This window comes from Girardinichthys multiradiatus, chromosome 20 (genome assembly GCF_021462225.1).
Source record: "Girardinichthys multiradiatus isolate DD_20200921_A chromosome 20, DD_fGirMul_XY1, whole genome shotgun sequence".
NCBI classification, from domain to species: Eukaryota; Metazoa; Chordata; class Actinopteri; order Cyprinodontiformes; family Goodeidae; genus Girardinichthys; species Girardinichthys multiradiatus.
In genome coordinates, this window is record NC_061812.1 from 3319144 (window position 1) to 3342532 (window position 23389).

Consider the following 23389-nt stretch of genomic DNA (forward strand, 5'->3'; position numbering starts at 1 on the left):
ATTAAAATGGGTCCAATGCAGTACAAGCAAGATGTGCCTAATAAAGTGGCCAGTAAGTGTACCTTCATGTTTGTGAGAAACACTCACCTCAGAAATGTTGGATGTATTTTTGCTACTTTTACCTCCATAGACCACTCCAACTGTTCTAGTTGCGGTGAAACATTTCACCAGTACCTCTGCTGACACCACTGAGGATCAAGTGGGAGGACCTCTGCTGGGAGGTTCCTGTCTTTGCCAGTTTCTGTTATATTTTCTTCCTAGATTAGAGGAAAAAGACAGCAGCAGTTGCTCTCAGCCTCGACTGCTGGACACTGGGCTCAGACTAATTTGCTACTGTAATTTGTTGGTTATTTCCTCACACATCAGGCTCAAAGAGTGCGAGGAATCTGCTGATAACACCGTCGACGCCTGGATCCACCCTGTTGTTTGTTATTATAAGAACTTTTATTTTTTTTTCCTGCCCCTTTTTGCACCCTTAAGAAGGAGGTAACTTTCAGTTGTCTGACAGTTATTCCTGCTGGAATGGCCATTGTGTTCCTGAACAGAGGATGTTGCTATCCATGTGTTTTTTCCTGAACTGAGTTGTTCAGGTTGGATTTCCAGTTTAAGTGTTGAGTTAGATTTTAATGTCTGGACATTTACTCAGCATTACGAAGATACTGAAATTTTATTTTACCCTCTGGATGTGAGACTTGGAGCCATGTTGCTGTTTCTGCTTCTGTTGGTGGATTTCTGCACCCAAACTTCAGGACAACAACAGGTAAACCAACCCAGACTAATTTCTTTCACTTTTTCACCTGAGCTCTAAATTATCAGTTGTCCTCTGAACACATTTTCAGCCCCAGCACTGCCTTCCAGATTTCACTTCTTTTAGGTAATGTCCTGCCATTTCTGCTGAATGAATGAAAAGGCACATTAGTTGCAGGCAGGAGCAACCTGGACAAAAACCTTCGTTTTTAAACTCTGAGACAGTAACAAAAGTTCTTTACATTGATTCCTGGCTTTATTCGTTTTTTATTCTCCAGTTAAGGCTATTAGATATATCAAACAGTATTGATAAACGGGGACTGCAGTGTGATGTTGGAGGTTGATGTAAAATCTGAGGGCCAGTGAATACGTCCTCAGACTTGAGTACGATCTTCTGCAGTCAGGGTGCTTCCTGTTCAGATATTTTACTTTCTGAGAGTTCAAAATTAGGCATCTGGTCCTATATGGAAAATGAAAAATGTGAAAAATCTATTTTCAGATTTGGTGTTTAGATAACGCAGCTCTCTGGCAGTGACTGCAAAGCTTCAATTCCACAATTTACAATGTGAAATTATTGAACAAAAGGTGAAATAATCAAGATCTGGAACTCCTACATTTCCCATAAAATCCTTCTTCTTCTGCTCTCTGAGGCATTCAGGTGGGATTCAATGTGCAGCATTGTATTGAGTTTGTTCATGCCTGAGAGACTAAATTTTCAGTTTTAAAAATTTATCATTTTTTATTTTGACTGGAACATCTTTTCTGTGGAGTTCCTCAGGGTTCGTTTCTCGGACCTCATCTTATTTGTCTTTAGGGCTTTTACCATCATGGCTCCCAACTTAGGGAATGCATTGCCATTACAAATTCCAGGGAAATTTTCTTAAGCCACTGGCTTATAAGATACGTCTTTGAGTCCTAGTATAGGGTGTTTATTTTATTTTGATTTTATTTTTTTCTTGAGGTCTGTGTCGTGTGTCACTGATACTTTTAAAAAAATTCTGATTCTAAGTATTTTATAAAGTTTTGTTTTCTAATGTGTTTATTTCTTTGCAGTCTTTTATGTTTAGCCCTTTGTTCAGTGCTTTCTTTGGGGTCTGAGAAAACATCCACTTCCATTTCTTTGCAGATGACTCAGATTTACCTGGCTCTAACATCAAATAAGACACGCTTCACCAAGCCCCTACTAAAGTATCTTGATGACATCAAGACATGGCCGATCTGTTTTGCAACCCCATTGAGTTCAAAGCTCTGTTGCCCATAATTTCATAAGACCCGACAGACATGATGAGCACATCTCTCTACTGTCTCCTCTCTCCATTAGCTCCCTGTGAGCAACAGAACTGATAATAAAATGCCCCTTTTAGTTTATAAATCCCTAGGAGTTGATGTCCTCTGTACCTCTCTGACCTGCTTCAACCTGAGGCTTATTAGCAGATTTTTAGTATCCCCTACACAAGGCTGAAGCTTTGTAGAGATCAGACATTTTCAGTTGTAGAGCAGAATGATTAGGAGTAGTGCCACGATGGATCAGGCAGCTTCCAGGGCATCTGACAGCCAGTGAGTGAAGGTCAGCATACACAGGGAACACCTTTTAGACAGCATTGCTGAAAGAAAAACTGTTTGAGGTGAAGTGAGTCATCACAAAGGATTGCATGAATCAACTCAGTATAAATTAAAGCTCTCTGGATTGGTGTTTGTGTATAAAAGCCATTGATAATGTCAATGATGCATGCTCGTTCTGTCAGACTGCTCCTCCAGGTCGCTGTGATGTTCCTCAGAGGTTAACCGTTCACACCGACTGCAGCTCCTGTGCTGTCAGCATCACTGCCAACTGTCCGCAAGGCTTCACCAAGCTTGACACCACCAACTGCAGGTAAGCACCAGGTCACAAGCCCTAGATTATCATCAGTGCACGTCCATGGATGATTCATAAATGTGGCTGTAGTTGAAGTTGAGAGTTTCTCATCCTCATCTTCTGTGCAGTTATGTGGTGCAGATCGGCGGCAGGGAGGTGGAGCTTGAAGGATGTCAGCACTTGTGTGTGGAGAACGTCATGCATCCACAGTGCTGCCCTGGCCACTGGGGTCCACTGTGTCTCTGTGAGTCGACCCACTCAGGTCAAATCAGCTTTAATGCTTTGTTCAGACTGACGACAGCAGCTGTGTCATTCATTCTCTGTTAGAACTTAGAGCATGACAATGGAATAAAATCCTTAATCTGAAGCCTCCTTAAGAATATAAACCTTGAAAACTGAAAAGATTTATGTATGGGTTCAAGGGAACACCTCTCTAATCGCTAATTCTGGGATTTGTCCTTTACTGGATTGTGGTTTTTTCTCATACATTTACAGCCTCACAAAGCAACTTTTCTATCTGAAGAGCCTCGATCATTCCAGCCACTTAATCATTTCATAATGAAAAGTCAACATATATTAGCGTTTTTGTGGACTTTTGTTAGGAACCCTGATTCAATCTTGGACTGCGGCTTCAGACTTGATGAGAAAAAGGTTAATCTCGGTTGTGACAATTTTTGTAAAGTAAAGCTTTTACCCAAAAAACATTCATAAATGATGCCCACATTGGATAAGTCTTGAATTGCAAAGAAATGCATCTCAATAAATTTAAATGTCATTAAAAGTTTATTTCTTTCAGTAATTCAATGCAAAATGGAAAACCCGAATTTAGTATTGATTAATTAAACACAGTTTCACAGGTTTATTTTTGTTTGAATATTGGACCCATAAAATAAGGATTTTAAATGCAGAAATGTGAGTCTACTGAAAGTTTGTGCATGTACTATACGGTATATGGACTGAGTCCATTCAGCATACGGACTCAATACTTGGTTAGGGCTCCTTTTGCATGATTTACAGCACCAATGCAGTGATCAGCCAGTAGCTCTGCTGAGGTGTTAAGGAAGCTCAGGTTGCTTTAATGGCTTAACACAAGGACTGTGACAGTTATGGCCCCTGTGTTTCTTCCACAAGTTTTCCTTCCACTCAACCTTCTATTAAGGTGCTTGGATATGTAAACAGCCAACTTTTTTGGGAATGATCATCTGAGGCTTACCCTCCTTGAGCAGGGTGTCAAACTCTGTCTGAGTGACAACTATGTGATAAACAATCGTCCTCATGATAGCGTAAGCCGTCCCTTAACAATTCTGTATTAAAAATGCTTTTTTTAAATTGGTTTGGTATAAAAATTCTATTTGCTGAAAAAGTGAGGTTTGGGTTTTTGTTTGCTGTAAGCCATAATCAGCAAAGTTAACAGAAATAAATACTTGAAATATATCACTCCTCGTGTCATGAATCTATATGAGTTTCACTTTTTAATGAACCATTGAAATAAATAAACTTTTAAATGCTTAAATAAATAATCACATTTAAATATCTAAACCTAAATTGAGAACTTTTGTGCGATAGTGTGCACTGAATACTGTATTAGATATTTATGTATTTAAGGTGTGGTTTGTTTAAAGTTTTTTTTGTTTGTTTGTTTTTGTTTTTTTAATTACATATAACTAAAAATTATTTTTTCTTTGGCCTAAAATTGGCTTAATGTGCCATAATTGTGGCACTCCTGAAACGACTTGGCTCGGCCAAATGAGAGGCGGGTTTTTGTTTTCTTGGCTCATGATTGGTTCTTTAAATGATGGATATTGTTTCCACCAATCGAATCACATATTGTAACGGCAGTTAGAAGTTTCTCTGTGATCGCTTTCAGTTCTCACTGAGAGGGTTTAACTCCCTTAAAGGTAAAATCTAATATAGTATCATCGTCCATGTAGAATTTAGTTTACATTTTCTTTTTTTTTTTTTTGTCTTTTTAATTCACAAAATCACCAACTTAGTGAGGTGTATGTGTGTAAGACTGAAAATCCCTCATTGGATAGCAGTCAGTCACAGAAGGTAAACGGGTTAGCGTGTTCATTTCGGTTTAAATTTAACTTTAGCAGCTCCAATAAATGAATGTTTTACAATTAATAAATAAGACTTATACTAAAGGTTCAAAGTTTCTTAAATAAGGAATGAACGAAGAGAAAGAAGGAGATATATATCCATTTACATAAATGCTAAAGCTAGCTCCACGTTTCATTAAAGGGCTATTTCACAGTTTTTTACAGTGAGTCCTTTTGGACTTTTAGGACCCGGGTGCACCATAAAGTGGAACTAAACTCCAAATAAACTTTTTTTTTTTTTTTTTCAGATAAACTGTATAAATTGGGCCTTAAGAGTGCCATCTTTGTGTTAGCTTGTTTAATTTTACAATATTTGTCCTAAAACCGTACGAGTGCTGCCCACTTTGGGTTGAACGGTGGCTACTACAGTTGAATTTTCTTATTGGTTCAAACGGTCCAGCTCGGTCCATATCTACGTCAGCGTTCGGGTAAAAAAACCATCAGACACGCTGTCCTGTCCTCCACTGCCTCAGCAGCGCTGACCCAGCGGCTCGAACTGAGACGGCTCAGGCCCGCTGGGCCCCTTTGGTGAGATTTTTCAGAAGTGGGGTTAGTTACTCTTTAAAGTGTAGTACACTAGTTTAAAGTGTAGTACACTAGTTTAAAGTGTAGTACACTAGTTTAAAGTGTAGTACACTAGTTTAAAGTGTAGTACACTAGTTTAAAGTGTAGTACACTAGTTTAAAGTGTAGTACACTAGTTTAAAGTGTAGTACACTAGTTTAAAGTGTAGTACACTAGTTTAAAGTGTACACTTTAAACTAGTGTACTACACTTTAAAGTTAGTTGGCCCCTCAGTGTCTCTTGGCTCTGGGGTTGTGTCACAAAGGGTGTGATCTCTAAAAAATAAACTTGACGGGAGGATGTGCGGTCCCTCAGGCAGACTCTGACCTGTATGTATGCTCGTTTTGGAGACGGGTTAAAAGATTACAGGAAAAGATGACTGCTTGGAAGGAAAATATAAAGAAAAGAAAGGTGGTTGTATCTTAAGTTTACAACATTAGTGATAAATGGTGTTTCTCTGTCCCATATGCCATTATTGCTGATGTATTTAAACCAACAGAAATCCTTCACCTTTAATCTCTTCCATTTCCTATTTGTTTGTTTGCAGCGTGTCCAAGCTGGTCAGGAAAGACCTGCAACTTCAATGGAGTCTGTGTGGACGGAGACGTCGGCAACGGCACCTGCATCTGTGATGTCAGTTTACCTTCCTGCTGGCATGTAGATCTGGCAGAGCTTTGTAGGGAGAGCAGAAAACATCTTGGATATATGTATCCAAACTTTGCGTGCCAGTAATTTATTTGGGCAGTTAGATGTAACTGTTTAGTGATAGTGACTGAGACGCTAAAACAGTGGGAACATTGTAACTATTAACATCAGGAAAACATGGGGTTATTGTTATCACAGTATTTAGCGGTTATGTAGGCCTACTTTTCACCAGTTATCAAACAAACTTGTCACAAAATCAAAGCTTATGGTTCAAGTTGACAGATTTTATCTTTCAGTTGCCTTCAGGGGATTTTCAGCTGCAACACCTATTACTTTCTTTTTAATGCTATATTTATGTAGTTGTTTTTGTAATACATTCAAAAGAGAATAACATTTCCAATTCAACATTTTATTCCAGAAATGTAGTTTGTCTTAATACATGTTTTTATTTATTTCAGGGACTTCCATATTTATCTTACAGCTTTTTTGCTTCCTTCTGTTGTGTTAAACTCAGGAGTATCTGAACAAGTCAGGTTTCTGATGGTCTGACTTCATTTTAATTGTACATACATCTGCTCTACCAAGGCAACATTCACATTATTTGACCCGAAATATTTCTGTTCTGTATGGAAGATATAGCCATTTTGTTTATGTACATGGGTTTTTAATAAAGAATAGAATAAAAATGAATCTGTTTCTCTCTGCAGGAGGGTTTCTCCGGGTTTGCTTGTCAGGACTGTAAAAATCCGAATGCATTTGGGAAAAAGTGTGATAAAGGTAGGCTGTCTCTCTCTTTGTTTGACTTTTTAAGGGTTTTCATTGTGTCCTGCAGAGAAAAATGTCTGCTGCCTCGAGGAGCTGAAATAGTAAAGAGAGATCCTTTAACCCATATAAGTTTGTTTAAGCCTTCAGTGTGTTGAAAGTCCATCTATTCAAAGACATTTGGATTATACTAAAACAAAAGTTGTAAAAGTGGGAATTGTTGCTTTTCTTATGCTGGAATAAGAAGCTTGTGTTCAGTGTAGCAGCAGCTAGGCCTGTGTGGCGTTTTAACATGAGGACTGCAGTAGCTTAGAGGGGTCAGGGGTCCCCTGTAAACAGTGTGTATGCACAAAAACTTTGTGGCGCAATGTTTCACACACAACTCGGCATGTACACAAAAAGTACACATGAAAATGTGCGGCAGCTTTTTCAGTAGACAATAATAAACTACAGAGAACTAAAATCAGCTAAATACACTGAAATATGACTCCATTCGGTTTTATTTAACTCGCAGCAACAAACCTGATGTTTATTCATGGGTTTGAGCTTTTATGGTTTAAACCCCAACGGTTAATCATATTTAGCCTCATGCAATAAAGTAACACACCTCAGAAATAATGGAAACGACCTCAGACGGATGTAAACTGCACATTTTCACCGTAAATCATCTAAGGCGCTCTTTCATTCTCACTGAAAAAAAAACGTTGTCGGATCAGCAGATTAACTCCTAACAAGTCAGGTTTGATGGTCCCTAAGGTGGACAAGCTGGAGACAATCACACATGTTCATAAATAGCTGCGAACGTTGAACGTAATGGAACGATGGCAGCTTTAGCTCAGCCGGAGGCCATCACCAATAGAAGAAGTCAGAGGGAGCGTTTCTTTCAGAGATCGTACTGACCTGCTGGCACATGATGATGCTTGGCTAATCAGCCGGTTTAGGGGACAATCATCTTGGAGCTCTGCATGCAGCTGCCCTCAGTGTTACAGAGGGCAACCAGGAGGAACCATGCGTCTGCAGTGCCTCTTTATCTTCTCACTACGCTGCGGTCCTTTCAGCCTGAGCTTCTCAGAGGGAGCTGACTGACAGGTTGGGTATTTAACAGTCAACCCTGAACCGGGCCATGCCAGCCATATGGGTCGGCCTAATCTGTATGTTGCTCAGATATAAAAAAAGTTCCCCTAAACTGTGGATCTCCTTCGCAACGACGAACAGATTCCCAAATGCAGTCAGAGCTATGGAGTGCACTCATACTGCTATAAGGGCCCCATCTGTACATGAATATGCTTTAATCAATAGAAAGCATCTTCATTCAATATATGTGCAACCTATTTGTGATGCGTAAATGTATCTATATACTATAATAATTATAATTAATATTATTACACTATTATTACACTATAGCCGTTGTGTTGGGAACAAACTTCAAGCAGGCTTTGCGTGCGATGGCTGGCTTCTAGGTCATTTGTTTTTAATGTGACGTCCTGGATCATTTTACAGATTTAATGTACTTCACTGTCTTCCTGATAGAAATATTCACTCCAGCTATCATCGAGCTCAATGCAGAAGCTAGATGGCGCTGTTTGGATTTCACACATAAATGACCAAATAATTTAAACTTTGGCCAAGGATCATAATTCAGCTCCTACCGCATTAACGGCATTTAACCCTCTGTCACTTCATTTAAATTTTATTACTTACACCGGAGGAAGTTCTGCCAAATTAATTTCAACTTTTTGCCTCCACTTCAGACACTGATCTGTGTGTATTTCATATTTAGCGAATCTCCTTTTTCTTGCCTTACTGACCGCCACTGTTGCCGTGGTTATTTGGACATATAGTGGTGCCTTCTGGGTATTTGCATATTAATTTATGGGCAGTGACTGGGCGGTCCAAGAAGAATGACCAAATAAGGACGTATAAGTGAAAAGTGTGGTGATGCATGTAAGCACGGTTTTATACGTCTGAATTTTTCTGTGCGTTGCAAGTTTCAGAATTTCTCCCTACTGCCAAATTTTAGTATGAACCGTTTTATAAATGAGACCCCCGGGGTCTCATTTATAAAACATGGCGTACGCACAAAACAAACTGGCTGTCATTTTGCCCGTGATAATTCTCACCCACATCCAGAAAAACACTCAGAAGAGTAGACAAGATTATGAAAGAGATTTATTTTCTTAAACTAAGATAAATGTGAAAATGTTCTGGAACTGGTAGATTGCCAACTGCACAAAAGAAAGAGAAGAAACAGGTAAATCAAAATGCTACACTTAACTTAAATAAAAAATTAATTAAATCATCTTTATTGGTCATTGCACATGTACATTACAACGAAATTGTCCTGTGGATGTAACCCATCCCTTATAGGGAGCAGTGGGCTGCCATTGTGCGGCGCCCGGGAAGCATTCTGGGGCTAAGGGTCTTGCTCAGAGAGCCAGAGTGGCTCTCTGAGCAGTGGGGGGGGGGGGGGGGGGGGGGGGGGTGGGGGGGGGGACTGGGATTGGGAGTCTGAGCGTTCCACACAGACGTTTCTCTGGAACGGCTTTGTGAAGGACGATGAGATGAGGAGTTCAGGATGGAAGTACTTGCATTGGAGGGTGAACAGGTTACGCTTATGCCTTGGTCCGGATGACGGTGAAACAGGAAGCTGCCAGCTGGTCTTTGTCCAGATGACGTAAACAGGAATTTGGGATCTTGATCCATGATAATAGGAGACCTTTCTCCAGAAGTCGGTAATCCAAATCAGTAAAACAATGCTGAGAGCCAAGTCAGGCATCAGCAAGAGTTATCCAGAGGTTCAGGTAGACAACCTGCGAAGGAGCACATATGAAGATTACTTAGAGCATAAATCAAAGCAAGGATTAATTGTGGCTTGTGCTTGTACCACTGAAGGCAACACTCTGGCGACGAAGTGCTGGCAGCTTCCCGCTTAAGTTCTCCTCCAAGTAGTTAGTGGATTAGTCTCACCTGTCACTCAGTGCACCTGGGAACTCCAGCACCATCTGGGAACTGAGCAGGGTTAACAAAAGAAAACACACACACAAAAAACTCCAGATCCTGACACTGGCGTACGTCACTTTCCTCATAATGGTTGTGATCCATAAAACCAAACTTGATTGGAGAATGCGTATCAAAGTCCTCACATTTCATCAAAGTTTTCTCACCATCCCATTGATTTCTGCCTCGTTGAAATTGCGTTCCTTTGCTCTTTTTTCCGTAGTTGCTAATGGTAACCATGAAAAATTATTGATCAGCTGGCTCATTTAAATACACGTTGACGTTCATGACGTTTTGCATTGACCATTTATGGTTGAATGTGGGCGTGTACGGACCAGAACATGAGGCAGAACCTTGTACCAGATGTTAAGGTGCAGCTGTGATTTAACAAGGGGAAACTGCTTTCTGGTGCGCGTAGGCATGGTTTTATAAGTCTGGAGTTTCTTCGGTGTACACCATTTTCAGCTTTGAGCTGTACTTACCTAGGCAGTGTTTTATAAATGAAATCCCTGATCTTTTAATTTAAGACTGAATCATTAGGATCCTCGCACGCCGTCTTTTGGAGATGCAGGTGTGCTTGTCAGTCATGTACACATCTAGACGTGCTCGGCTTCATCTGAAACCAAAATCCATAAGAATTTAATGTGAAACTTACTTTTAATGAGTAGGAAAGGGTTTGACAGGACTTTTATTTACTTTAAATCTAACTTACAGTGGCAGACAGGTTATCATGAAGGGTTCAGCTGTGTGCCTCACCTGGAGCTGCTCCATGAGTTTAACAAGGTGAATAATCCTTTGGAATATTTCCCTGCTTGTCAGCAGGATGTACAGGTTGCTTTTCACCACTAGGTGTCTCCAGGGCAGACAAACAACGCTTTCTGTTTAAACCTGTGTGCTGCTTACTCTGGGACAGGGTGGGTGGTGCATGGTTGGAGAATTATATGTAGTTTATACAAAAATGGTACAGGTAAGTAGCTGATAATTAGAACACATAAATCCCTTAGGTTTCCCCTTGATAAATGTGTTCTAATTATCCGCTACTTACCTGTACCATTTTTGTATAAACTACATATAATTTTACAGTTTAATGCATTTTCCTATTTAAATGAGTTTTTTTAATTTCCATATGAATCTCTCTTTAACCATCCGCAGCATCACTGCAATATCGAGCTTCTTTCACTCAGATGTTCTCCTCAGATCACGACCTGAGGTTCTCTGCTAGTTAAAATATTATCAAACAGTTTCCTACCTATCAGTTCTGCATCCGTTGTTTTCGTGGCTGAAGAGAAAAATTGCAACCTGATGCAAAAATATTGCTCCCATCTGCCGGACCTCATGGGCGCAATTGATCCTCAGTGTGTGTTTAGTGTAAAGATCCAACAAACTTTTTGCCAAACATTCAGGAGTTTGTGCTGCTTTGTGAATTCCTCTTTCTGTGTTTTATGAAAGAGAACTAAGAACATATATGATGAAATTATGGGATTATTTATGAATCACATGACTTTGTGTGTGTGTGCAGTGTGTGACTGCGTGCACGGAGTGTGTAACAAAGGTCCCGATGGTGATGGACAGTGTTTGTGTCAGCCGCCATACACTGGGAGGCGCTGTGACCAAGGTAAGAACGTTAAATGCAGACTGCAGGGAATAAGCCACCCAGAATGAAAGCAAACCGTAGTGTTGCTTCAGTTTGAGCTTCAAGTGATCATTTAATTAATCAGTTAATTAAATACAAGGACGAAATAAATAAAAGATCCTGGCTGCTCGACCGCTTGCTCATTTTGTTATGTTTTGGTTCTAAGGAGTCTCACTTCCTTAGTGAAGTAGTGAAGAATGAATGTTTCCATCGAACTTTCTAAGCTTCCAACTTACTTATTTTCATGCTCTGTATGTTGCAGTTCGTTCTAGTCTGAATCCTTTGAGTTTTCTTTGAGATTTCTGATTACTTCAACTAAAGTCACAGGAACAAACTGCTGGTTACAAAGAAGCTGAAGTTTAGGCCTCACTGAGTCAAATATGGCAGTTAACAGTCCTCTGCAAAGACCTGCAGAAGGCCTGAAGAACCGTTGATCCAGAGCACCTCATCGATCACATACTGCATCAGTAGTTCAATTCATCTGAAACATTTTAGTTCCTCTGCTGTAGCTCAGGTCATCTGTGACATAAACCTACATACAAGATCAGATCAAAATGATGCATCATGAAAATGATTGACTGATTATCTTATTGTTCATGGAGGATTCCTTGAATGTAAAACATGGTGCTAATGCAGCATTTATAACCCTGTTTTTCAGTGTTTACTGCTGCTGTTGTTTTGTGTTGTTGATAGTAAGCAGGGGGTGCCGTGGTTGCAGCTCCTTCTCGTACTGCAAAGGAGAAGAAGAAGAGGCAGGCTGTGACTGTTTGCCTGGGTACAGGAGGATGAAGGAGAACAAGTGTTTAGGTAAGGACACACCAGCTGCTGATCTCAAGCAGGAAGAGAGGTTGTTGCTAACAAACCGCTTTTAAAGAGCAACGCTGGGCTGTCGTTGTTTAACCTAGTTTAACTAAAGCCTAAACCATAGATAAATGATGCTCTGATGATGGTTCTGATGTTACTCTGTTAACTAAGCATCTGGGAACCTAATCCTCTCTGAACTAAACTGCTTCTCTCTTCAGTTTCGTGCTCACAGAGAGACTGCGACGTCAACGCCCAGTGCTCCACACAGGCCTCAAATATCAAATGCACCTGCAAACCAGACTATGAGGGTGACGGCAAGATCTGCGTTCCTAAAAACCCTTGCTTGGAGAACAACGGAGGCTGTCCCATCAACTCCACCGTTTGTGTCTTCAAAGGACCCAACAAGGTGAGGAGGAAACCCAGACCCAGAGCAGGATCAAAATAATGGGAACCTCTGAAGCAGTGTTTGAATTCACTCGTTTCTTTCTCTGTTAGTCCAGCTGTGAGTGCATGTTTGGCATGTCACCTGTAGGTGGCAGCCCTGAGTACGGCTGCCAGCTCGTCTCTGCCTGCTCAGCTGACACCTGCGACCCCACAGCAGTCTGCCAGACCGAACTGGATGGGAAAGCCAGGTCAGATGGATTAGAGTACTTTACTCAAGATCCAGCCCTCATTTCTTCACATTTTCCCTCCAGTCAGCCAGAACTTCTTCTACTCTTTTAAAGAGGCTTTGATCAGTAGCTCCTCAGACTTCTTTAAAATATTTTCTAGCATTTTAGTTGTTTTATTTTTTCAAAGTAGACAGACAGGAAGTGGGGTGGAGAGAGGGGGAAGTCCTGCAGCAGAGGTCTTCAGGTCAGGACTTGAACCAGGGACCGAGGCTTCTGAATACGGGTCGCGCATTTTACCACTACTCCACGCATTGTGCCCCGAGGCTTTCTAAAACCTTCTCGTTAGAAGGTTTCTGTTTCGTTCTTTGATAAGCAGAAACACGATTTTATCACCATAAAAGAGCGTTTGGTTGAAAACCTGGCATACAGCACCTGAAGCGAGATGCATCTCTCAGGTGTCATTTTTTCCAGTTCACTGATGGTGATTCTCCCTGTCACAATCCTACGTATCTGTCCTGTATTTTAATGGTGTAGAGAGTTACTCTGCCTTAGCTAAATAATGCTCCTGCATCACCTTTGTATACACCTAATGCTGTAGCATACTCCAGTGGGTCCCCAGCTAATCCAGGCTGCGGTGTTTTAGGACAGCTCTCTTACATGATGTTATGAGGGCCACTGCTGCAGCATTTACACAACAGCTCCTCAGATATCACAGCCGTGATCCAATAATAAGATCAGGTCATCCAATGAAGCACTATGCGAAGGTGTGTCTGTGCTGCTGAAGATTCACTGACCTCAGCGTGCCAAATGCTTAACTGTGACATTGCACCAACCTGACAAACCCCGTCCTGATGCAGCAGAACACTGAATGCCACGCCCTGGATCCCAATACAAAGGAACTAAACACAACAGGAGCACATTAAGAACAACACTCATACTTCAAACATGTTCCATAAAATTCACTTAATTTTCCTAACGTTTAGATGTGAGTCACATGTTTTCAGCAGACCAGGAAACAGCTTTCAGCTAATATTCAGCTTGGTTTACGAAAACATTCTTATTAGAAAGAATCTTAACCATCCTAGACAAGCATAAAACTTTAACTTCCTTCAAATGACATCAGTCTGCTTATGTTCCTGATAAATCAGGTGTTTGTGCGACCCGAGGAAGATTGGAGATGGACGGCGTTGCTACGGTAACCTGATGGAGCGCCTCATCGAGCTGGACTCAAGAGGAGACCACAGAGAAAATCTGACAGGAGCCGTCGGCTTGTTCGGTAAAACTGAACAAACACAAATATAAAAATCTTCCACACGGCTGAACTCTACTGAGGACTTAAAGCATTAAACCTCGCCTGAACTTTAGCTTTCAGGGTGACAAGATGGCAGCGATTGGGCAGGATTCACCGTTTATAGTAAAATGTCTTACGCCTTAATTGTTTTACTTCTCTTTGTTTCATCCTGGTTGATGTTTGATGTGGTAATAATTTCACTGATTGTTTTGTGGAAATTAGAGACACAGGATCAGCTTTTATAAACAGATCTTAGTATTATGGACATTTGAAGCTTTTGTGTCGACAGTTCAAATACACTGCTCAAAAACTAAAGGGAACACTCAAATAACACATCCTAGATCTGAATGAATGAAATATTCTCATTGAATACTTTGTTCTGTATTAAGTTGAATGTGCTGACAACAAAATCACACAAAAATCATCAATGGAAATCAAATTTATTAACCAATGGAGGCCTGGATTTGGAGTCACACACAAAATTAAAGTAGAAAAACACACTAGAGGCTGATCTAACTTTGATATAATGTCCTTAAAACAAGTCAAAATGAGGCTCAGTATTGTGTGTGACCTCCATGTTCCTGTATGACCTCCCTACAACACCTGGGCATGCTCCTGATGAGACGGTGGATGGTCTCCTGAGGGATCTCCACCCAGACCTGGACTAAAGCATCCGCCAACTCCTGGACAGTCTGTGGTGAAACGGGACGTTGGTGGATGGAGCAAGACATGATGTCCCAGATGTGCTCAATCAGATTCAGGTCTGAGGAACGGGCGGGCCAGTCCATAGCTTCAATGTCTTCATCTTGCAGGAACTGCTGACACACTCCAGCCACATGAGGTCTAGCATTGTCCTGCATTAGGAGGAACCCAGGGCCAACCGCACCAGCATATGGTCTCACAAGGGGTCTGAGGATCTCATCTTGGTACCTAATGGCAGTCAGGCTACCTCTGGCGAGCACATGGAGGGCCATGCAACCCCCCAAAGAAATGCCACCCCACACCATTACTGACCCACTGCCAAACTGGTCATGTTGAAGGATGTTGCAGGCAGCAGATCTCTCTCCACGGTGTCTCCAGACTCTGTCACGTCTGTCACATGTGCTCAGTGTGAACCTGCTTTCATCTGTGAAGACCACAGGGCACCAGTGGCGAATTTGCCAATCCTGGTTTTCTCTGGCAAATGCCAAGCGTCCTGCACGGTGTTGGGCTGTGAGCACAACCCCCATTTGTGGACGTCGGGCCCTCATACCATCCTCATGGAGTCGGTTTCTAACCGTTTGTGCAGACACATGCACATTTGTGGCCTGCTGGAGGTCATTTAGCAGGGCTCTGGCAGTGCTCCTCCTGTTCCTCCTTGCACAAAGGTGGAGGTAGCGGTCCTGCTGCTGGGTTGTTGCCCTCCTACGGCCTCCTCCACGTCTCCTGGTGTACTGGCCTGTCTCCTGGTAGCACCTCCAGGTTCTGGACACTACGCTGACAGACACAGCAAACCTTCTTGTCACAGCTCGCATGGATGTGCCGTCCTGGATGAGCTGCACTACCTGAGCCACTTGTGTGGGTTGTAGAGTCCGTCTCATGCTACCACGAGTGTGAAAGCACCACCAACATTCAAAAGTGACCAAAACATCAGCCAGAAAGCATCGGTACTGAGAAGTGGTCTCTGGTCCCCACCTGCAGAACCACTTCTTTATTGAGTGTCTTGATAATCACCAAAGATTTCCTCCTGTTGTCTTTTTCATTTGAACAACAAGATGTGAAATTAATTGTTAATCAGTGTTTCTTCCTAAGTGGACAGTTTGATTTCACAGAAGTTTGATTTACTTGGAGTTTTATTGTGTTTTTTAAGTGTTCCCTTTATTTTTTTGAGCAGTGTAGTTTCTGGAATATTGTGCTGAGGGATCTAATGCAGCTTCATTCAGAGTAAAAAGCTTTATTAGTTTTAACAGTTTACCTCATGACAGAAACCCATTTTTACTGTTTCTGTTAGCCAGAGTGATGTCAGTACATTCATATGATCAGCAGAGGTGAAGCTGGACTCACTCCATCAATCTGATCAGCTCACTGCTGTAGCAGAAGAGCAAGCTGAGAGGTTCAGGAGGTCTAAGAGTGTCCAACAGGCTCCAGGACTGAACCATGTTGCCACCAGTGCAATGCTTGTACAACACTGGCAGCAGGTGGGTGTGTGTGCGTCTGAACTAAAAGTGAGGAGACGACTTTTCCAAGAGTACTATAAAGGACAAATGGAAATTCTGCTGGACAGCAGAAGACCGGACCAAAGGTTTTTTCTCTGCTGAGTGTTTGGAAGATCTGGAGATGAAAAGCTACCATCAGTCCTGTTTGGTGCCAACAGTGGAGCATCCAATCCATGTGTGAGATTATTTCCTCCCATTTCTACCCAGGAACACTGCCAAGAGCAACTTCTTCCAACAATCCAGGAACAGTGTGGTGATGACCTGAGCATGGTGGAGATTAGAACATAGAACGTGTTGGACCTGTTGTCAGCAAACCCTCTGATATCTGAACCCCACTGAGAACCTGTGGTGAGTTCTGAAAAAGCAGCTGGAGAAACAAGCCGACCAACTAGGGTCAAGTGGAAGCACTAAGAGGACAAAAATGGGTCACCATCAGTCAGGATCTGGTCCAGAAGTTGGTGACCAGCAGGTCAGACAGAATTCCAGAAGTTGGGAAGAAGGATCAACGTTCTGCACATAAATCTGATGCTTGAAAAATCTTTTGAATTGTTTTTGATTGTGACAAAAATCAAAACATGTTTGTGTTTCTGTTTTCTCTTCTCTGCTGTAAATCTGTTGTTTGTGTGTTTTTACAGAGAGAGGCTGTTCTCTGGTGCTGAGTCATTCTGGACCCTTCACAGCTTTCTTCCCGTTGCTGAAACAACCTCTGACCGTGGGTCAAACCTTCCCTGAACAATAGCTCAACATGACAGTCTACATTTATGTTTGCTTTTGGGATTTTATTACTTTTTCACACATGTAGAAAATAATTTCTGCTCCAAGTGAAACTTATCTAAGTTAAGAGTCGTTATACGTTCACATTATTCCTTGTTACATTTACCTATAAGGATCACAGTGAGTTCTCTCTGATTTTACACCTGCAGCCTGTTAATTATTGACACAAACCGGTATGTTAATAATCACACTGACTCAAGGTAGACAGTTCAGGCAGAACCTGGAGGGGCTCCCACAGTCTGGCCCAACTCGTTACCTTCTGCAAGAGTCCAGAAGAAGTCTTAGATTTCACTGCAGAACTGCAGAACAATCACGCTGCATTAGATGAATACCTTTCCTTAATAGAATCATTGCAGTTGGGCTGAGCTGTCCTCAGTGCAGAAGAATAATTTCAAATCAACCTAATTTTGTTCCTGTTTTAACTTCTGCAGATGATTTTGACTCATTGACCTGATGATTCACACCTTACAGATTAACAATGAAGTTTAAAGGATAAAACACAGAATATCAGATAAATATTCCTACTTCTGTTGATTGTTTCTTTATAATCTGCCTCTGTCAGACCAATAGGAGGCCTTATGTGAAGGCCTCTGAGCTAAATGTGCTATTTAAATTGGAGAAAAGCATCCATGTTAAACTGAACAGTTCATTTAGAGATGATTTTTATCTCATGAAATATAAAACTAAGTGGAGGTGGATTTATGTGGCTAAAATCTGATCTGCTCTGTCTACAGGGTGTTAATGAGGAGGTGGTGTGTAAAAACCATCTGATCCTGGGTCAGCACCTCTACAAAGCTCTGGAGGGACGAGATTTAAACCTTTACGGAGGAGAGAAGCTGAGAGTCAAAGTGAATAAGGTAATAAATCATTTTCTTATAGTTTCGCAACAAATCAGGCTGGCTGGATGCTTTCCTGCCATTTTAGAAATCATCTTTCCTGGTGCAGAAACTGGTCCTGATTGGCCTGTTAACTCTAGAGGAGAACGGACCATGAGGTTCCTGCTTGGATATTTAGAGTTTTACTCAAACTTAATTAGAAGCATGAGGAAGTAAAACATAATCGTTTGTATTAGATGACTGAAATGAAGAAACATGAAGCCAGTAATAGGTTTTAGTTAGATTTTTATTCATTAAAATCAGCAAACAAAAAGTTTTCATGTTTCGGAGTTTTGTGTTTGTTGCCCATCAAGCCGGGCTTTATCTTCAGGTTAAAAATAAAGGAATGTCCTACATTATTTCATCACATTTTGTGACCCAATTTCACATTTAATAGATCCATAAAGCGAAGCAGGCGATAGAAAAATAAGACAAATATGAAGAATATGTCCAGAAGCATTGAAACCTACATGTTTTTGTTTTTCCTTCATTTTAAAGATGTAAAATAAAAGTGTTAATCAGCTGTTGTTTTTCAGATAAACAGAAAGTCTAATAACAGACGCAGAATCAGATCTGGAGTCAGAGAAATAATGACAGCCTTACATTTACTTCAGTGTTCATTTAATCTAATTTAACACAAACTGAGACACGCTCCAAGGCTTTTAAACATGTAAATCAGGTGAAGCCGTCCGTTCTGTTCAACAGGCGCCGGTCAGCTTCCCTTTAATGAGACGCTTTCTCTGGCTGAGTGGAGCATGAAGGAACAGCACTGCTGCACACTGCCAGTTAGCATTTCCACCTCGTTTCAGTTGTTTAAAAATATTTTCATCAACAATAAAATGAATTTCACATCATTTTAACCCCTAAAAGCCCAGATTTCCAACATCTGCTCCTACATTACATTTAGTTTGTAAATTCATTCATTGCTTTTCATTCACTTTTTAAACATTAGCTTTTAAATGGGTTTTATTTTTTGTTAAATGCTCTGGGATGTATTTGTTCATCCTTCCCTGAAACAGTCAGAAACTGTTTTCTTCAAGGAATTAAAATCAAAATGTTCTTGTTAAAATTTCATTACATATCAGTTATTAATTAGGTTAACGAGTTACCATATCATAGTTGTTTTATAATCTGTGTGTGTTTCAGGGTCTTAAATGCTTAGAATAGTGAATTTATCGCCTGAAACACAGAAACCCGGTTACTGGTACCGACTTGTCTCACTCACTGTTTCCAGATGTTTTCATTTAAAAGGTTTTTTAATAGAAATTTTGATTTATTTGATTAATTTAAATACTAATAAAAACTATAAAGTACATTTTTATTTAGTTAATATTTAGCTTTTTTTCTACATACAGACTTAAAATAAAGTTCTTCTCATTACAGGACTTCTCCATTTTCTAATAAAGTAAAACTGAAGTTGAACCAGCAGATAAACTGTAGGTTTTAAACCTTCCCCAGAATAAGATCAAATCTTTTTTTTTGTTTTTCCCATAAACCTTCAGTTTATAATAACGTGATTAGTTGAACCTCTGCAGAGGAAAGCATCTCTGATTAAAAAATGTTGCGCTTGAATTTCTCCTTTATAACCTCACATTGCTAAAAGCCACCCCATATCTAACGTGGACCTCAGTTTATCTCCTGAAACAACTGATCAAATGTTTCTGCAGGATGCATCAGACCACCGTTTCTGATTGAAACAAGTTTCTGCAAACATCAGGAGCTGAAACGGGTCGGCCAGAGAGAAGCTGTAGAAATCCAAAGTCAACTACTGTATCCAACAGAGATCCTAAAGGTCGAACCAGATGTGAAGTAATACAAGTGAATGAGTTTTTCTCCTGGTTGCTGCTTCCTGTTCAGAAAAGTTTTTCCTAAGTTAACGTCTGAAATCATTAAACCATTAAAGAGAAAAATCTGTGAGCTGATTCAGATCAGAATCAGTTTGACTGTTTTCAGGTCTGATTAAGTTTAGAAAAGAGAATCTCGACACATCTTCGTGTTTTCATCCACTTTGCTCCTTTCCTGAAGGAATTTATCTCTGAACCAAACGGGTCAAACAGTAATGGTTCTGACTCGGGTTTTGAAGTCAGTCTGTGGTTTCTGCGTCGCGCTATTAGCTAAAACGTTTCTTTGTCATCTCAGTTTCTGACAAACCACAAGTGCATCTTCATTTTCCATTTCAAGACCAGTGTATAAAGTTAATATTCAGACTAGAACATAAAAAAGGAACCAAATAATCACAGAGAAATCGGGCAATTTAGGTTTAGAACCATCATCCAGTAAATTCCTGCGAGATCCGTCACATCTGTGATTCTGACTTCCTTATGTTTGGTTTTGGACCCTCACAGAGATGTTGGCTGGGATAATCCTGAGTGGGGCAGGGCTTTCGGTGTAAATGTAGGGAAACAGGATGTCGGTGAAGTTGTGTGTGAAGGTGTGTATGTGTGTGTTAGCGTCAAGGTCAAAGAAAGACAACCTGCCTCTGTCAAAGTCCAGATGAACCCTTATCCTCTTCAACGTGTCCTTCACCGGCAGATCTTTCTCTGGTTCTGATGTGGAGAACGCTGTGAACTTTCCATCAGAGAACGAAATCCTCCACAGCTGAGCCTTTAGGCATCCTTTTGTCTGGAGGTTCTCTCCCAGCATGCCCAGCTCCCAGTCCTTATTGGTCCCAACGTTCACGCTCCAGCTGTGACTCCCTGAGGTAAATCCCTCGGAACCGAGGACAGAGCAAGAGAATTTGGTCCTCTCCGGGTTCCTCGGGAGCGGTTTCTTGTTTCCAGATTGGATGCTGTTCAGGTCACTCGACAGGACAAGTTCTGGGTCGGCAGTGTTTGGGTCCAGAATCACAGGACTGTAAGACACGGTCTGCTTCATGGCGTTCCAGATGTTGAAGGTCAGGTTGCCCAGATGTTTGACCACATCTATCAGGGCTCCAGAGATGGGCTGTGGGTCTTCCTGGAGGGGGTGCAGTTGGACTCTCTTCACTGTGGTCTGGTAGTTCTTCAGGAATGAGATGTCTGTAGCTCTCAGCTCCTCCTGTGCAGCCGTGATCATGACTGAAAGAGCTGCAATCTCTCTGCTCAGAGCCTCCATCTTCTTGGTCATCGCCTGAGTCTTCTTCTCCTCTTCCTCCCTCAGAGCAGCGACCTTTGCCTTCTCTTCCTGCTGCAGGAACTGCTGAAGCTTCTGGAACTGCTCCCTGATCTGCTTCTCGGTGTGCTGGGTCTGCAGCTTGATGAATTTCACAGTTTGATCACCATCTCCTTTAGCTTCTTGCAGGAGTTTCAGTTTCTCCTGTAAAGGCTTTAGGAACTTCTGCAGCTCCTCTCGGCACTCTTGAGCTGCCTCATCAAGGGGTCTGAACTGGTGGTTTCTGTGGATTTTTGAATCCCGACAGATGACACACACCGGCTCCTGGTGGTCCAGACAGAAGATCTTGAGTTTTTCAGAGTGCAAACTGCAGAGATGCTCTGACCCCACCGAAGCTTGCTGCTCTCTCTCCCTCTGGAAAGCCTCACACAGGTTCCTTAAAGCTAGGTTTCGAGGAGGATTGCTTCTTGATGACTTCCTCTTGCAGCAGGGACACTCGAGCGAAATCTTTGCTTTCCACCATTTCTGCAGGCAGGTTCTGCAGAAACTGTGGCTGCATGACAGGACAACCGGGTCTTTAAAGATGTCGTGACAGACAGGACAGGACAGATCCTCCTCTGGCCTGGAAGACATTTTGTCTCTGAATAAGGTTGAAACCACAGCAAGCTCCTTGAGAGGTCAGCCGGTCCGCAGGATGGTTCAGGAGGTACTTTCACTTTCAGTTGAGCTCTCACAGATTGTAGTTTCAGCTCTGCAGCCGGTTGAATTGGATGCAATCTAGTAGTTCAGTAATCCCGGTGTTCCCATTTTAAGTTTCTGTTGTTGAAGTTAAAGCTTTTAGTTGTTTTCTTGGTGTCTGTCTCCTGGCAGAGCAGGAAAGGAAAAGCTGCTTCCTGTTTGTATTTTTGGTTAGAGAGTGGGCGGAGCTATTATGATTGCTTTCTCAGCGCATATTTCTTAAAACAGGTGTGTCATAACTGCCTCTTGGTGTTTCTAGTTCCTTCTGAGAAGGTATTTATAGCTGCAGCCTGACCCTGAATCCAACACTTGAGTTGTTTTCTTCAGCCTGGCTGACCTGTTGTTTCCTCTTACAGCTGCAGTGTTTAAAAACGTGAGTAAAGCTCAAAATCCTCACAGTAGTTCTTATTTCCATGCATCAGGAACTCTGCACATCATATTTAATATCAAACCAGGAAGAAAAATGAATAAATCTTTTAATGACTTGGTTCAACATAATAACAGTGTCTGCATTTTTCTTTACAAACTCAAGTATTTACTGTATAAACTGAAAAATCTTGAGGATTTATCATCCTGTCAATCACTAAGTTAATATTTAGTTCAGTGGTTCTGAAAACTGCTTCACATCTGTGTTGCCTGGCATCGACCCGGTTCTGGTGCCTGTGAGCAGGTTGTCCAGCAGGAGATGATTGGACAACATTCCACAATTTCTCTGCATTTCTTGGTTTTGGCTCAAAAACAGCATTTTTGATGTCAGCTCACAAGTTTTCAATGGGATTAAGGTCCGGTGATTGGGCCGGCCACTCCAGAACTTTTGTTGATCTGGAACCAAGATGCATTCTTCCTGGTGTGTTTGTGGTTGTTGTCTTGTTGAAACACTCATTTCACGGGCATTTACTCTTCGGCATCAGGCAACATGACCTCTTCCAAGTATGTTGATATTTGCAAACCGTTGATCCGTGATCCCTTGTTGATAAATGGACCCGGCACCACAGGAAGAGAACCACGCCTACATCATGATGCTTGCACCACCGTGCTTCACTGTCTTCAGAGTGGACTGTGGCTTCGGTTCAGTGTTTGGGGGTCGTCTGACAAACTGTCTGCAGCCCTCAGACCCAAAAGAACAATCTGACTTTCATCAGGTCCATTAAATGTTTCTCTTTAGGCCAGTTGACTTGTTCTTTCCTCTTCAGCAGGTCTTTACAAGCAGGAATTAAACAGACTTTTCATTAAACCCATATATGTGTGTTAAAATGTATTTTATTTGTCTGATGTAATGTTTTAACCTTAAATATCATGTTTTCATTGGCTGGAAGCAGAACATCATCATAATTAACAGAAATGAAGGCTTTAAAACATCCATCTGTGGAATTAATCTGTATGTGTTTCACTTAATGATGGAGATACTGAAATAATCCCATTTATTAAATAGTATGAGCTTCTTCAGTTGAAAGTTCTGATTTTAATTTCAACAGTTGCTCTGATAGTGGCTTTCAGGTTTTTACCCAGCCTGTAATCCAAATAAGAGACTGGTTTCCTGATTATAAGGTTATATCGTCATACAAGGTCTAAACATAAGAAGTAAGTTGTTCTTTGGAGGTTCCATCCTGGAAAACTGTGACTTCCCATATAAAACACCCCCTACCAGAACATCAGGGGGCCTTTGGACCGACCAGCTAAAGAAAACGCGCTTGTGTTTGTCTCTGC

The 23389-nt window shown here is 41.4% G+C and overlaps 2 protein-coding genes across 5 annotated transcripts in view; one reads left to right on the plus strand and one right to left on the minus strand.

Moving 5' to 3' along the window:
- Nucleotides 1-281: 281 nt before the first annotated feature.
- The window catches only part of stab1 (stabilin 1), a 101036-nt gene continuing 77928 nt past the window's right edge, over nucleotides 282-23389 (plus strand). Inside the window, exons 1-12 of one of the 4 annotated variants that reach the window (XM_047347842.1) lie at nucleotides 282-760; nucleotides 2493-2620; nucleotides 2731-2846; nucleotides 5815-5900; nucleotides 6620-6689; nucleotides 11191-11286; nucleotides 11998-12111; nucleotides 12327-12514; nucleotides 12604-12740; nucleotides 13868-13995; nucleotides 16841-16917; nucleotides 17714-17836. In XM_047347842.1, the coding sequence (XP_047203798.1) occupies nucleotides 701-760; nucleotides 2493-2620; nucleotides 2731-2846; nucleotides 5815-5900; nucleotides 6620-6689; nucleotides 11191-11286; nucleotides 11998-12111; nucleotides 12327-12514; nucleotides 12604-12740; nucleotides 13868-13995; nucleotides 16841-16917; nucleotides 17714-17836 (1323 nt within the window). In that variant the 5' untranslated portion in view covers nucleotides 282-700. Of the gene's footprint in view, nucleotides 761-2492; nucleotides 2621-2730; nucleotides 2847-5814; nucleotides 5901-6619; nucleotides 6690-11190; nucleotides 11287-11997; nucleotides 12112-12326; nucleotides 12515-12603; nucleotides 12741-13867; nucleotides 13996-16840; nucleotides 16918-17713; nucleotides 17837-21623; nucleotides 21651-23389 lie in introns of those variants that run through there. The other 3 variants (XM_047347840.1, XM_047347841.1, XM_047347843.1) reach the window with 3 other exon arrangements.
- Nucleotides 18084-23171, minus strand: LOC124856894 (E3 ubiquitin-protein ligase TRIM35-like). Its single transcript, XM_047347844.1, has one exon. It carries the CDS (start codon nucleotides 21575-21577, stop codon nucleotides 20174-20176), a length of 1404 nt encoding a protein of 467 aa, XP_047203800.1. The 5' UTR covers nucleotides 21578-23171; the 3' UTR covers nucleotides 18084-20173.